Source organism: Eublepharis macularius, chromosome 2 (genome assembly GCF_028583425.1).
Source record: "Eublepharis macularius isolate TG4126 chromosome 2, MPM_Emac_v1.0, whole genome shotgun sequence".
NCBI classification, from domain to species: domain Eukaryota; kingdom Metazoa; phylum Chordata; class Lepidosauria; order Squamata; family Eublepharidae; genus Eublepharis; species Eublepharis macularius.
The window spans coordinates 68,907,826-68,921,990 of record NC_072791.1 but is presented as its reverse complement, the minus strand read 5'-3'; the positions used below and the strand labels follow the sequence as shown (position 1 = coordinate 68,921,990).

General features: G+C 41.5%; 1 protein-coding gene across 1 annotated transcript in view; it reads left to right on the top strand.

The window, feature by feature from the left end:
* Positions 1-10,778, top strand: part of PLA2G4D (phospholipase A2 group IVD) — a 50,940-nt gene extending 40,162 nt beyond the window's left edge. The window contains exons 15-20 of the mRNA XM_054969937.1: positions 591-728; positions 1,718-1,825; positions 4,778-4,969; positions 6,485-6,651; positions 8,240-8,426; positions 10,555-10,778. Of these exons, the coding sequence (XP_054825912.1) occupies positions 591-728; positions 1,718-1,825; positions 4,778-4,969; positions 6,485-6,651; positions 8,240-8,426; positions 10,555-10,778 (1,016 nt within the window). The remainder of the gene's footprint in view (positions 1-590; positions 729-1,717; positions 1,826-4,777; positions 4,970-6,484; positions 6,652-8,239; positions 8,427-10,554) is intronic.
* The last annotated feature ends 3,387 nt before the right edge of the window (positions 10,779-14,165 follow it).

Sequence of the window (14,165 nt, the reverse complement as noted above, 5' to 3'; positions counted from 1 at the left end):
CTGTGTAGTTTGGAGATAATCGAAACTCTAGATTAGCTGATTTTCAATGAGCTTGTGTGGTTCCATAGCCAGAGTCTGGGGCTGGTATCCAAAGGAGCCTGTGTGAGTAAGGGAAGTGTGTATGTATGCACAGCTGGAGGGTTGTTTTTACATTCCACTGCTGCAGCTATCTCCAGCATCAGGGTTAGACATTTTCTGAGGTTGGCCTACATTACAGTTGCGTGTTGGGATTAAACCACAGATGCCACTACAGATTCCCCAAAGGAAGGGTGGATGTATGATAAATACAGTACAAATGTAAAATAATGGCTTGTATCCAACGACTGTTTTCTACCATCAGAAGGACACTTCCTTCAGTGGAGGGGGACTGTACCCCCTCCCCCTCCCAATGCAGGTCACTACCCCATGCCCAGCCCATGGTTTCAAGGGTTGCTTTGGGCTGTAGTAGGAGGGACAGGCAAGAAAGTCTTGTTCTGCAAGCTCTGCTCTGCTCAAGCCAGGATATTTTCCTGCATGGTTCTAAATACAGGATTATGATTACTATGTTGCCTTGCTTGTTGATAGCAAGTGGGTTTGTTACTTGTTCGCAGAATGGTGTGAATTTTCCCCTTATGAAATTGGTTTTCCAAAATATGGAGCATTTGTTCACTCAGAAGATTTTGGAAGTGAATTCTTCATGGGACGGCTAATGAAGAAAAACCCAGAGTCTCGGATTTGTTATTTAGAAGGTAATGGTCTTCTTAAGTAGGACATTTTCTTAAAAGCCGATTGGGCAATCCTATGCAGAGTTACTCTTTTCTAAGCTAAGTGAAATTAATGGCCTTAGAATGAGGCAACTCAGGATTGTAAGGGTCCAACTATACATGACATGGGACATGTTGGGGCTTCCTCAACCTGACTCACAATCACACATATATTGGGAGGATTAACTTTAAAAACTATTCCATCATTCAGTACAGTCCAGAGCATTGGGGGTGTGACGTGGTTGGAGGGGCTTCTGCCTTCACTGCTGCTCTGTTTGCCCTAGCAGAAACATCCATGGGGTGTGTATGTGGGAGAACCTGCTTGCCTCGTCCTTGTACCTCATGTATCATGGGATCATGTAATCAAGAACACATAGAAGAGGTATACAGCCCCCCCCCCCATGGTGATTTCAGCTAGGGAAAATGGCGTGGGGTGAAGATAGAATCCCTTCCTCCCCTCTTGCAGCACTTTGAGCTGAATTTGCAAGGGAGTGGTTTTTAAGGTGAGTCCTCTGATGTACGTTGGCCTGGGGGAGCCCTGACCTAAGTTGTTTCACATGTCACATATAGTTAGTCCATAAGCTGTGCACAATAGTAGACAGTACTAAGATCATTCATCAGGGGTATGTGTTAATGATCAGAATTTTAAGGAAATGAAATATACAGCAAGAGATTCTAGCAGGTCAGTTTTTCATATTAAGTAGACAAGAAATATGAAATCGTGTCCATATTATAGTTCTTAAAATGTTCATATGAATTGAACTTTCTTATTTGTGCTTCAGCTATTGCTAAATATGGTAAGTTAATATATATGAATAAATGGACATGGATGTATGACAACTGCACAACTATTAGTGGTACAGAAAGCACTATTATTTTTTTAAAGACATTTGCAGATAACATTGCATTTCGTGTCATAGAGCTCTATGGTATAAATAAGAACTAATATTTCTTTAAATATGTTTGGTTTGTAGCATTATGGAGCAATACTCTTGCTGTGAATCTGCTTGATGTCTGGAATAAACTGAGCAGTACAGATGAATATTGGCAGAAACTTATCCAAAGCAAAATAAGGAACATAGGTAGAGATTCCTTTGCTTAAAAACCTAGTGAACATACTCTTGTGAATAACTACTGTGGAAGAAAGTAAGGTTTATTTATTTTATTTATTCTTTATTTACACATTTTATACCCTACCTTTCTGCTCAGTCAGGGCCACCAAGGCTGCTAACAATGAAAAGCAGGCCATTATAAATCTTAAAAACCAATTGGAACATATGGCAGGAAGGAGAGATCATTGAGGGACACACCAGATAAAACAAAAAGGAAGAAGGATAAAACTCACTGGAAGAAGACAGTGACAGAAGGGACAATTCCTGGGGAGGGAGTTCCACAGTTTTAGTGCCATGACCATAGGAATCCCATTCCCTTGGTCTGGAACCCCTGCAAACCATGTTTCTGCATGCTCTGGAATGCTTCCATGTCATGCCAGGAAAGACATCATTCCCGGAGTGACACTGACATGCGAGGTCGCACCAGGGGCCAATTTGATCAAAATCTGTCCCCAACACAGATTCTGAATCATGCACCACAACCCCCCATCCTCCAGTTTGAACCCCATGGGGCCTGCCAACTGTTTTAAGAAATTGTTGAGGCCAGATGGGAAATTGGCTAAATGTATTTTTAAAAATTGCTTTGGCAGCAGCTAATGCCTCAACACAAGGATCCTCACTGAGTGACTAAAGGTAAGCTGTGTACATGCAAGGAAATATTTTTAAACAAAATGTTCATTTAAGAAGTCATCCTGTTAAATTGAGCTGCCTGAAATTTTGAAGGGGTTCTGTTAGAGCTATGCATGACCTCACTCGTGAACAGTTTGTGGTTGTCTTGTAGCACTCATTTTGTGGTTGGCTCCACTTCTTGTGGAAACCGTTTTGTAATTGCACTTACCACCATGTGTCAGAATTCCAAAGGTGCCTGCAGGTCCAAAATAGTTGGGGACCCAGGGTGCAGATGGATGAAAACTAGAGTGATATGGTCCTTATGACAATCAGCATCCTGGCTGTAGCATTCTGCACCAACTGAAGTTCCCAAATACTTTTGAAGAGCAACCCCACACAGAGCACATTACAATAATCTAGATGTAACCAAGATATGCACCACAGGGGCCTGAACTTTTCTAGTTAGGAAAAGCTGCAGCTGGTTGCCTAATCAAAGATCAGTAAAAGACACTTCTCCTACAGCCTCCACTTGCTTATCCAGCAGTAGGCCCATATCTAGCTGTTGTGCCTGGGATTGGGGGTCACCACTGGCTTTGAGGGGCTCCTGGCCACTAGCAAGGTCAGCATCCAGAGCAAGTTGGGGAGGGGTCTTCTATCCATCCCGCCCCTCCAGCAAACAAGCATACTGCAGATGTTTACCAGAAACAATTTGTTTATTGAGTACAGAGTCAGAGCCAGTTCCTTCACTGTCCTGCTGTGTGGCTCACTTCACCTGCTCCACTCCTAGCCACTCCCAGCAGCTTTTCCAAGTGGCTCTTAAAGCACACCCAGGACACAGGCCTTGTCCCTGACTGCTTCCACCCTCTTCCTTATGCCTCTAACCTAGAGGCATGCCCTAGCTAGTCATTGCTGTACCTGTGAATGCCAATCAACCTCACCTTGAGGTTGGAATGCTTGGGAATACGTGGGCAGGCCACTCTAGGACTGGTCTCAGTCACATTAGCATTACTCCTGAAGCTATGTATCTGCTCCTTCAGCAGGAATGCATAGGAGACACCTTCAATCCTGGATCAGCCCTACCACTCACCAGTCACACTTCTATTCTGTCAGGATTAAGCTTGCATTTATTAGCCTACACCCACTCCAAAACTGCCTCCAGGTGCCAGTTAAGGGTTTTACAGCCTCCCTGGGTTCTGTTGGAAGCGTGAGATGGAACTGGATATAATTTGCATGTTAGTGACAGCCCACCTAAAATCTCTGGATGATCTCACTCAGGAGTTTCTTGTAGATACTAAAGAACATGGGGGACAAAATGGAACTCTTTGGGAATCCGTAAGCCAAGGGCCAAGCAGTGCCCGCAACACCATCTTATGAAACCTATCTTCCAGGTAGGACTGAAACTACTGCAAAATGGTGCCTCCCAGTTCCAACTCAGAAAGGCAATCCAGAAGGATATCATGGCTGATGGTACTGAAAACTGCTCAGAGATCCAGGAGAATCAATAGGGTCAGACTTCCCCAGTCATCTCCTGGTGCAAGTCGTTCACCAAGATGTTTTAGTCCAATAATCAGGCCCAAAGCCAGATTCAAAAGAATTTAGATAGTTAAATTCATCCAGGAAAGCAGGAGTTGTCCATGATTTACCCAGGATTGGTTGTTTGTGTTCATGTGAGCACAATATCATAAGATCCAATGTTGGTTTATCCACTGAAATATACCTAACCCACTTTTCCATCTACCTTACATTAGTGTTGTAATTCTATATATTTTTTTAAAATACATCTACCACACCTTTCTCCCAGCAAGCAGAATACAAGGCAGCTTTCAATAAAATCCACAGCTGAATGTACATGATAGTATGATAAAAACAATGGAATTCTTACATATAACAGGCAAGACAAGTCTCATTCCTTTCCTCAGTCACAGATTCTTACTACGAGGGTCAAACTGCACGAGACAAAAAATACATTTGAATTACACTCGAATTACACTCAAATATACTCGAATTACAAAATACACTTGAATTACCCGTGTAATTCGAGTGTATTTTGTCTCTTGTGGTGAGATCCTGAGTCAGATGCTGTGGAGATTGAAGTGGAGCATTTGGTCCCACTGTCTTGGCTGGAAGCCCTCCTGGGAAGCACCAACAGAGTCTCATGGGCAGAAATTCATATAGTGGTTCAGGCACATGGAAGGGTGGGGCTAAGCATCAGGTCTTTGACCCTGGCTGAAGCAGGCTCTTTTTACTTTGCATAAGTGACATATTTATTTTATCATAATGTAGCAACAAGGAGTGCCTTTTTCCATTTTACAGAGAAAGACCATGTTCCACCGCAGAACTCCACCTACTTGGAGACCTCTTGGATGTGCCCTGATGGGATGCTCTCTAAGATTATAAGGGATATTTTAATTGATCGTCCTTTGCATCCTCATGTCCATAATTTCCTCAGGGGTTTGCATCTGCATAGAGATTACTACCAAGATAGCCAATTCTCTTTATGGAAAGGTAATTGCAGTCTTTGTCATCTTTCCAGCAGGTACTCTCTCACTGACTGTTGACACAGCTTTCCTTTCCTTTCCTAAAATCCTGGTATCCCTTTAATGGTGAGACTGCTATTGTAGGTTCAATTCAGGGATATATTTCTGAAGAACAACCTTCTATATTGTTCAGCCATTACAAATCTTTATTTATGTCTGAGGACTGTTCAGGCTACAGTTCTCTCGTTGAGCCTACAAGAATGCACAGAAAGGGGTTTCTCTTTCCAGATATAGCTTGAGGTTTTACTCTGGATTGGGGATATTGCACATGAGATGATTAGGAAAATTGTGACTTTGAATTTAGCTGCATTTGGATCATTTAGCATTCAAATGCAGTCAGGAATTCCAAGCCAAAAATGTAGCCTTTTTCCTTTTATTTCTGTCTCTTTTATGCTCAACACTTAGAAAGACAATGTATATAAAAGTGTTTCCATGTGGTAGTTTTCACATCTCTCAGTTCTGGAATTCTGTCAAAGCTTTCTGATGTGTCCCAGTCAATCAGATGTGTTCTTCTTGCATATAAGAGAATGCGAGTGACAATATGGGAGTCTTCATGACTCCTATTGGCAGATTATTGGCCTCCAATTGGCCTTTTTGTTAGAAGCTTTTATCTGAAATAATTTTGTTTGCCTCTTCTGCACCTTAAATATTCATACAATGCAAGTATACTTTTATAAGAGGTTGTGTTCCTTTAAGCAGGAGAATGCACTGGAAGAACACATCAGAAGGCTTTGACAGAATTCTCCAGTTAGGCAACTGAAAACAAGCGCTTTTATGCATAATTTTTTTCTCAAGTGTGACTTTACTTTCTGCTTGAGAGATTTAATAGTTCAATTATGTCTTTGTCTCTGTATACGCTACACTTCTCAGCTCTTTCTGGTCCAAACAATACATTATCTGGGAGATCTGTGATTTGTCTCTAGACCTTGTATTGGTTCACATAGCCTCAGCAGCCAGCAGGGGTGATTGTGGTCCTTTCCCCCTTGCTCCATCTTATCTATACTTTCAGCTGAGAGGTATATTCTTTTAAACAGACCTTGTAGTTGCCATGCTCCTTTTGCAGTTATGTAGCAGATGGGGATTGTAAGCATGGTAATGTGGCACATGATAGTGTCATCTCTCACTTCCTTTCAAAGCTCCTATGAAATGAAGATCTTCATTTCTTTGTGTGCATGTGTACAGTGGCAATCTCAGCAAGGGGCTTTCAAGGCCAGGGAGAAGAGGAAGTGATTTGCCATTACTTTCCTCTGCAGAGTCTTCCTTGGTGGTCTCCCATCCAAGTATTGACCCAGCTTAGCTTCTGCGATCCAACAAGATCAGACTATACCATGTCCTCTTCCTTTCTTTGTATACATAACTATTTGCTATTTTCTTGCTTTTTCTTAGAATTCCCTTGAAACAGTTTTGAAGAAAACCCCCATGCATTATAGAAATCAGATGGACTGCTGAATTGTGCAGGAATAACAAACATTTTGCATTTCAGACTGTCAACTAGACCAGTTCCCTAACAGACTTACTCCATCTGAAGATGATATATCATTGGTCGATGCTGCATATTTCATCAATACAAGTTGTCCCCCACTCTTGAGGAAAGAGAGGAAAGTGGATGTCATCCTATCATTTGATTACTCCCTCGACGCCCCTTTCCAGGTTAGTTTTTTCTGCAAGCCACATCTCTTTTCTTACAAATTTCATTTTACTATGAAACTTTTAAGTCTTCATTTCTAATCTAGGTGCAGTAATCTTTTAGATAGTTGCAGTAAAATGCTGTGGAAAAACTGATGTAAATTCCTCAGGTTCTCAATTTTAAGCATGCAGGTCTCCACGTTTGTAGATCTAGAGAGGAATTTAGGGTTTTCTCTAAAAACTTCACTCAGTAGGTGAAGGTAAGTAAAGTTGTGGTCACATCATTGGTAATGTTGATTATGTTCAATTTTGACACATCAATTCGCATTGTTCCTCAAGTGACCACAACTTTGCCATCCATGTCTTTATAGCAGATTATTGTTAACCCATATTGGGCTTGTGGCAATTTTGCTTGAATTCCTTGTTATGAAGGAATTTCAGACTAGCCCCCCCCCCCCATCAGCCAACAATATGAAGTGTGGGGTTTAGGAAGCTCATAATATATTGTCATATTGTTATTTGTATTAGACATTACAATGAAAAGTGAGCATAGACACAGAGCTGCAGAAGCATCTCCATATTTCACCCTGACTTAACATTCTTCTTCAAGTCCTCTTGAGCTACCTTCAGGCACTTTTTTACAGAGCACTGGCACTCTCTTGCAGTTACTATGGTCTGGGTTTCCTGGGGTTAAACTTTGAGAGAAAGCTGGCTGGTCTTTTAGGGGAAGGGGCTTAAAAGAAATGTTACAGTCCCACGATTCTAAGAGTGCTTCTAAATTTACCTTCCATCCAAGACTTCCCATTATAACAATTTTTTAAAAAATAAAAGCTGCCGTCCACGCAGAATATCTAAGTAGTTCAAAGGAAAATAAGATGGGGTGGGAGACTTCTGCCAGCAAAATGTTCTTTTGACAAATTTCCATACTGCATTTTGAAGTTATAGGAGACTCATTTAGGGATTCATTTAGGGATGTCAGCCCAAATTGGCTGCCAAATCATCTCAACAATAGAAACATCCAGCAGAAATGATAATTGAAAATTGAATACAAAATGTCCCTTGGGGAAAGGGAGATTCTTCAGAATTTCACTCTGTAGATGCACAGTGGCAGGCAATGTCCTCCCAAACATTCCTCTCTTCCTGCTATAGTACCTCCTTGCAAAAGCTGAAGTTACACATGGATATATTGATTACCCTACAAAGAGAAATAAGAAAGAGAGATCCCTCTTTTTAAAAACAAAAAAGAGAATAAGAGGAATCAGTGGCTATATCTAAAAAAGTGAATTTCAGAAAAAGAAATTTCTTTCTCCATAACAATGGAGCCTCCACATGCATAATGCCTACTTTCTGCCTTTCTGCTTCCAGCCAGCATGGCCAGGAGTGTTATGCATCGAACAGCATGTGGGCCTGTTGATGCCAACCGAGGATCCGTGCCCATATGCCTGGCCAATGCTCCAATCTGCTGTAATCAATAAAGTTGTGGCCATTCCAACCATACAGAGGTATCTGTGTATCATTCGCCAGAACCTAGCCGTAATAGCACTGAAGTGGCAAGGAGCAGCATTCTTTTTTTCTCAATTTACAAACAATTATCTTCTGTTTTATACTATAGTCTATAGAGCAAACAGAAAAATACTGCATGGAGCATGGAATCCCTTTCCCCAGGATTTCACTGAGTGAAGAAGACAAGGAGAATCCAAGAGAATGTTATCTGTTTGTTGATGATGAGAATAAAAGAGCTCCCGTAGTGCTTCATTTCCCACTTGTGAATGATAGTTTCCAGAACTTCAAAGAACCTGGTAAATTACACTTTCAGACCTACACAGTTCAGTCTTGTAATTATCACATCTATGTAGCATAGTTGTTGGTAGGTGTGAGCAACACATTATGCATCTTGTGCCATTTGGAAAACAATAGCATGACTGTTAGCATGCATAGTTCAATTGCACACATTTAATATATTGGGTTAAATATTTGATTGTACATACGTGACATCAGATACTTCTAATGTGTTTGTGGATATCTTTTGTTTTTCTGTGGTATCATTTTAAAGATATTTTAGATTAAAGTAAATTAAATCTAAACAGCAAATTACATGCTGAGAAATAGAAATGCTTATTTATACCTACATGCTAAAAGATGGTTGTTTGTGTTGTCAAACTCACATTTCAACCAGTCAAAAGATCTCTAGAATCTTAGCCGAAGAGTTAATGTTTAACAAACCCAAACCAAAAGGAGACAGGTGTGATGCCTGTATAATTATTTTTGCTTTAAGAAGTTCTTCACAATCCTAAAAGGAAAAATTAAAACCAGAGCAAGATCATTTATTTATCAATTTTATGTTCTGCCCTGTTAAAAGCACTCAAGTGCTTAAAACAGAAAGTTTAAAACAATAAACATATAAAACAATAAAATCAACAATATAAAACTAAAACAACTAGCAACAAATACCATCAACAATAGCCACAACCCAACAAGTATGGTAATGTCCCGCAAGATTAAAGATTTTTAAAATACCAACAATAATAAAAGAAACCAGTATCACTATGGCTCAAACTAGAGGTGACATTTTAAAATGCATTGGGTCAGGATTCACCGGCCTGACTGTCATTCTGGCTGCAGGGAACGGATTGCTTGAGCACTGCAGGGGCCCAGTTCTAATGGAGACTGTCATGCAGGGGGAGGAGGGGCTCTAGCCCTCTCCACCATACCATTTTCCTCACTCTAAATGGCCCTGATGTGACTCATGAAAAACGTGTCTAGCTTGAGCCTTAAACCAAAGCCGAATAAATTGCAGTTTAAAACTTGCCTAATTGTAGGGAGAGGCAGAGCCCCTCACAAAGGCCCTCCAGAAAAGAACTGCTTTTCTGATACCCAGAAGGCCAATAATGAAGAGTCCAATCAAGTCTTCAGAAGATGTTCTGGAGCTTAGAGGTCACAACAGAGAAAGCTGCAAAAGTCAACCAATTTCATCTCATATGGAATTGGCATGTGGAGGAGGTTCCCTCCTGAGGATCACAAGTTACAGGAAGGTTCTTGTGAGTGAAGGTACTTTTAGTCAAATACTCTTGTCCAAGGCCTCTTAGAGCTTTAAAGGGTAACATCACCATTTTGAATTGTGTCCAGAAACCATCTGGGAGCCAATATAATTGCTCTAATATTGGAGAGATGTAGAGCTTGTAGTGATTCCTAGGAATTTATTTAAAAATGCTTCTGTTTCTCCTGCTGAACAGGACTCAAGTTGGTTTACAATGAGAATCACACCCAACAGACAATGTGTTATGATAGAACAGAAATAAAATTATCTCACATGCAATAGATCTCAGTCCTTTCACTGGGCAGAGAAAGTGCCTCATGCACAGGGGAGGGTGAGGCTGAGCAGCTATGTTGCAAATGCTGGCAGTGGCATTCTGTACCAGTTGTAGTTTTGAACTGTCTTCAAAGCTAGTATGTTACAGTAGTCTACTTTTTTTTTGTTATTAAGGCATGAGTAACCACAGCACCAGGTCTGTTGTTTTCAAGAACTGTTGAAATGTGTAAACCTGCCTAAGCTGGAGAATGGTACTCCAGCTATCTCTGCTGCCTAATTCAAAAGCAGCAGGCAGGATCCAGGAACCATTCCAAACTGCCTTACTGTCATCATTATAGTATTATGTTTATTTTCTGAGAATTGAACTCTCTAGGTTTTGAAAGGGCAGCATATAAGTATCCTAAGTAAGTAACCAGGCCTAACTATTTGTTTTTTTGATCCAAAGACAGGTTGCCAGCCTGGGTGGCCACTCACTTGACTAGTCACCTGTTCCAAATGGCTATAACAGAAGAAGTCCATCTAGTAATTAGGGCCCTGAAGGAACCATGAATAACATATGTTCCCCCAGATGTGTATCTTCTAAAATGAACTTACAGAAATTATTTCTTTTTTCACAGGAGTGGAACGTAGCAAAGTAGAGATGGAAGAAGGTACAGTCCCACTTGCTGGTTGTCACTCACCATACCGCTTGATGAATTTCACCTATACTAAGAAGGACTTTGACAGACTCCTCAAGTTGACTGAGTACAATGTGCTGAATAGCGGAGATTGGATTCTTCAGGCTTTCTGCATGGCCATAGAACAGAAAAAATATGGCAGGCAGCAAAGTCCATCCACTTGACTGTTCATAGGCACTTTGTTGACCTCCTCTGTCTTGGTATACCAGCAAGACCCTGGTTTTGCCACTGATGGTCATACAGGAGGGTAACAGGCCTATGCAATGAGCCCTAAAAAAAAGCTGAAAACTGCAACCCAAAGCATGCTAACTAGAGCACTTGTTGCATGACTACTCAGAATCACTTCTGAGTAACCTTGACCATTTTCACACATCTTGGCATAGTGCTAAGCTCATGGAACGAGGGCATCTTCATGGCACAATTTCTGACATCACGCCATGATTGCATTTTCATGGTGCGATGACATCAGAAATCATGCCATGAAGACATCCTTGTTTCATGAGTTTAGTGCTATGCCAAGACGTGTGAACACAGCTCATGCTTAGCATTTATACTATAAGAAATGCTCCTTCCCATCATTTGTTCTTTGGCTTAATGCATTTTTTTGCCACAATGAACTGACAACACAATGCCTTTTGCAGGCACTTAAAACAGTTTGGAGAATAAGCAAAAGAATTAAAAGATACACTCAATTTTTTTTTTAAAGATTTTTTATTCTTTTTATTAACTACATTAACTAACAATACAAAGGAAAGGAAGGGGAACAAGGGAAGGAAAGAAAAAAAACCCAACAACAACATATAACAACTACACTACACAGAATGCTTTCCCTTCATACTACCATTATTAAAAAATTAAAGCTTTGTATAATATTGATGGAGTGGTTGACCTTACAAAATGCAAATTACAATTCAAATTCAAATTAAGTTTTCCTCCCCCTCCTGGGTCCCGGACGCAATTCTCTCTGAGCAACTGCAGCCGCAGTGCTCGTTTCCTCCCCTCCCCCTCAGACTTCTCCTTTTCTTCTTGCTTGGTGTCTCGCTGAAATTCCGGATTTTAGTCCTCAAAATCCCTTAGTTGATCTTCTGATAATATCTTGTAAGCTTGATCTTTGTAACTGAACCAGATACCTTCTGGGAATAGCCATTTGTACTTTATTCCACGTTCCCTCAGAAGAGCTGCGAGCTTTTTATACTTAAATCGTCTTTTCCGAACTAAAAATGGGACGTCTTTCAGTATCTTGACTTTGTTACCCAAAAAGTCCAGATCCGTGTTATATGAGTTGTATAGGATAGTGTCTCGGATCCTTTTAGATGAAAAATCGATGATGATCTCGCGAGGCAGCTGACGCTTCGTTGCATATTTTGAAGAAGCCCGACGGACTTCCAAAATGGCGCTTTTAACCTCTTCTTTAGTTGCCTTCGTGGGTGTCGCCAATAGTTCCGAGACCAGACCCCATAAATCCTCATTTTCCTCCTCTTTCACGTTCTGGAGGTGCAAAATTGTCTGTGTTCGTTCCACTTGTAGCCCGATTAGCTGGTTCTCCACCAGCTTTAACTCTTTATTTGTAGCCTTCACGAGTGACGCACTTTCCCGAGCAGACTTCTCTGCCCCCCCCGCTGCTTCCTTAATGGTTTTCACTTCGCTCTCAATTAAGCCCACCCTTTGATCTGTTTCGTTCAGCTTGTCAATAAAGGGTTTTATGGCTTCGATAACCACCCTCCGCACCAATTCCTCGAGCGACTCTCCTTTCCCCTGCAGGGCAGCCGAAATTGACTTGCCCAGAGCGGGACTCTGTTTTTTTGCTGCCATTTTAGGGGGGGGGGACCGCCAACCGGATTCTGAAACTCAGCGAGGGGGAAGAACTAGCCTTCTTAGCTTCAGATCCCACCGCTCCTTCACGTGCGCTTGTAATAACAGAAGGGATTCGTTTACTTACAGGCTTCCGCCTAGTTCTGCTCTTTGCCGTTTTCCATGGCCCGGCAGCACTCGAGGCGCCGCGCACGTCTGCCGGCCTCCATAGGGACAAACAGGCAATTTACCCCCCGCATTGATTTTCGGGGGGCTCTTCCCGCAGCGTCCCGGACCCTGCCTCCCTCACTGGGAGTCCTGGGGGCTAATCTTCGCAGATCAGCCGCCCGGTCAGGGTGCTTGGGCGCTTCCTCCCGGACCTGCGGAGAGGAGCGTCCGACATGGCCGAGAAAACGAAACCGAATCAAAGATACACTCAAATATTAAAGTCAAGTATGTTGCTAGAACTTTGTATCGCTACTTTGTATGATAAATTCAGTAAAACTCTTGTGATCATTATATAACAGGAACATATGCTTGAGGAGAATTTGCAACTATATAGCTCAAATGTATACTACCACCCACTGCCCCCTCTGCATAAGAGCTTCCCTTGGTAAGTCAAGGCAGATTCTCATAATACTTTTTGTGAAGGGTGACTGCACTCCTTAGATATGATAAAGGCAAACCCATCTCTCTATATTTATGTATTTATTCATTTATATCCTGCCTTTCTCCACAATGGGGACCCAGAGCAGCTTTTTATCCAGACATCTGTCTGTGAGGTAGGTTAGGCTGAGAATTTGTGACTGGCCCATGATTACCCAGCAAGCTTTCGTGGTAGAGTGGGGATTTGAAACGGGGCCTCCCAGATTCTATTATTCAACATTGTGGCCATTACACAACTCTGAATTTGCCATTGTCACAAATAAAGTAGACATTGGGAATCCAATTTTAAGCATCCAAGAGGCATGTGGATGGGAAGTGTGTAAACATTTGCTTCTTTTCTGGTCTACCTTGACACACATGATTGGGATAAAAATGCTAGGGAGAGATAAGCCATAGGAAGGGTAGCACCATCCCGTCTGTGTGCCTCTTATGAGCTTTAAATCCATCCCAATTGGTATATAACTCTGGCAGACCCACATTACAAGTCTGCTGTTGTCGCATCTAGTTTGGCACTTAGTGCATGCAAAGAACAGTATGAAGTTGATCTGCAGTGGCTTATACTTGTGACAGTAGTATTCAGTCAGGTCAGTATGTGCTAGCCTTTCTAAAAGTCACAGCCACCACATGTAAAAAACCTCATGAGAACTGACCCTTCCATAAACCAGTTTTCATCATAAGCAACTTGATGAATTCATGCATTGTGGCACTAGGAAATCTGCACAGAATTATGAACTCATCAGTTAGGATTAGACTGTTGTGGTTATTTAAGAAGGATATTGACAAAGAAAATGGTTGTTTGGCCAAGTAGAAAACAAGATAAATTCCAGACATATGATGAAAGGACAAAAGGAATGAAAGCAATGAGACTGGAACAAAGATGATTAAGGGCTGGGACATTTAAGACAGACATTTGTTGCTGTTGATCAGAACTGCAAGCAGAACGGATTTAAAGATGCTACATTCAAGGAAATTACCTAAACTATTTTGTGATAGATCCAGGGGAGTTAGCCGTGTTAGCTTGTAGTTGCAAAATAGTGCAAAGTCCAGTAGCACCTTTAAGACTAACCAACTTTATTGAGGCTAAGCTTTCGAGA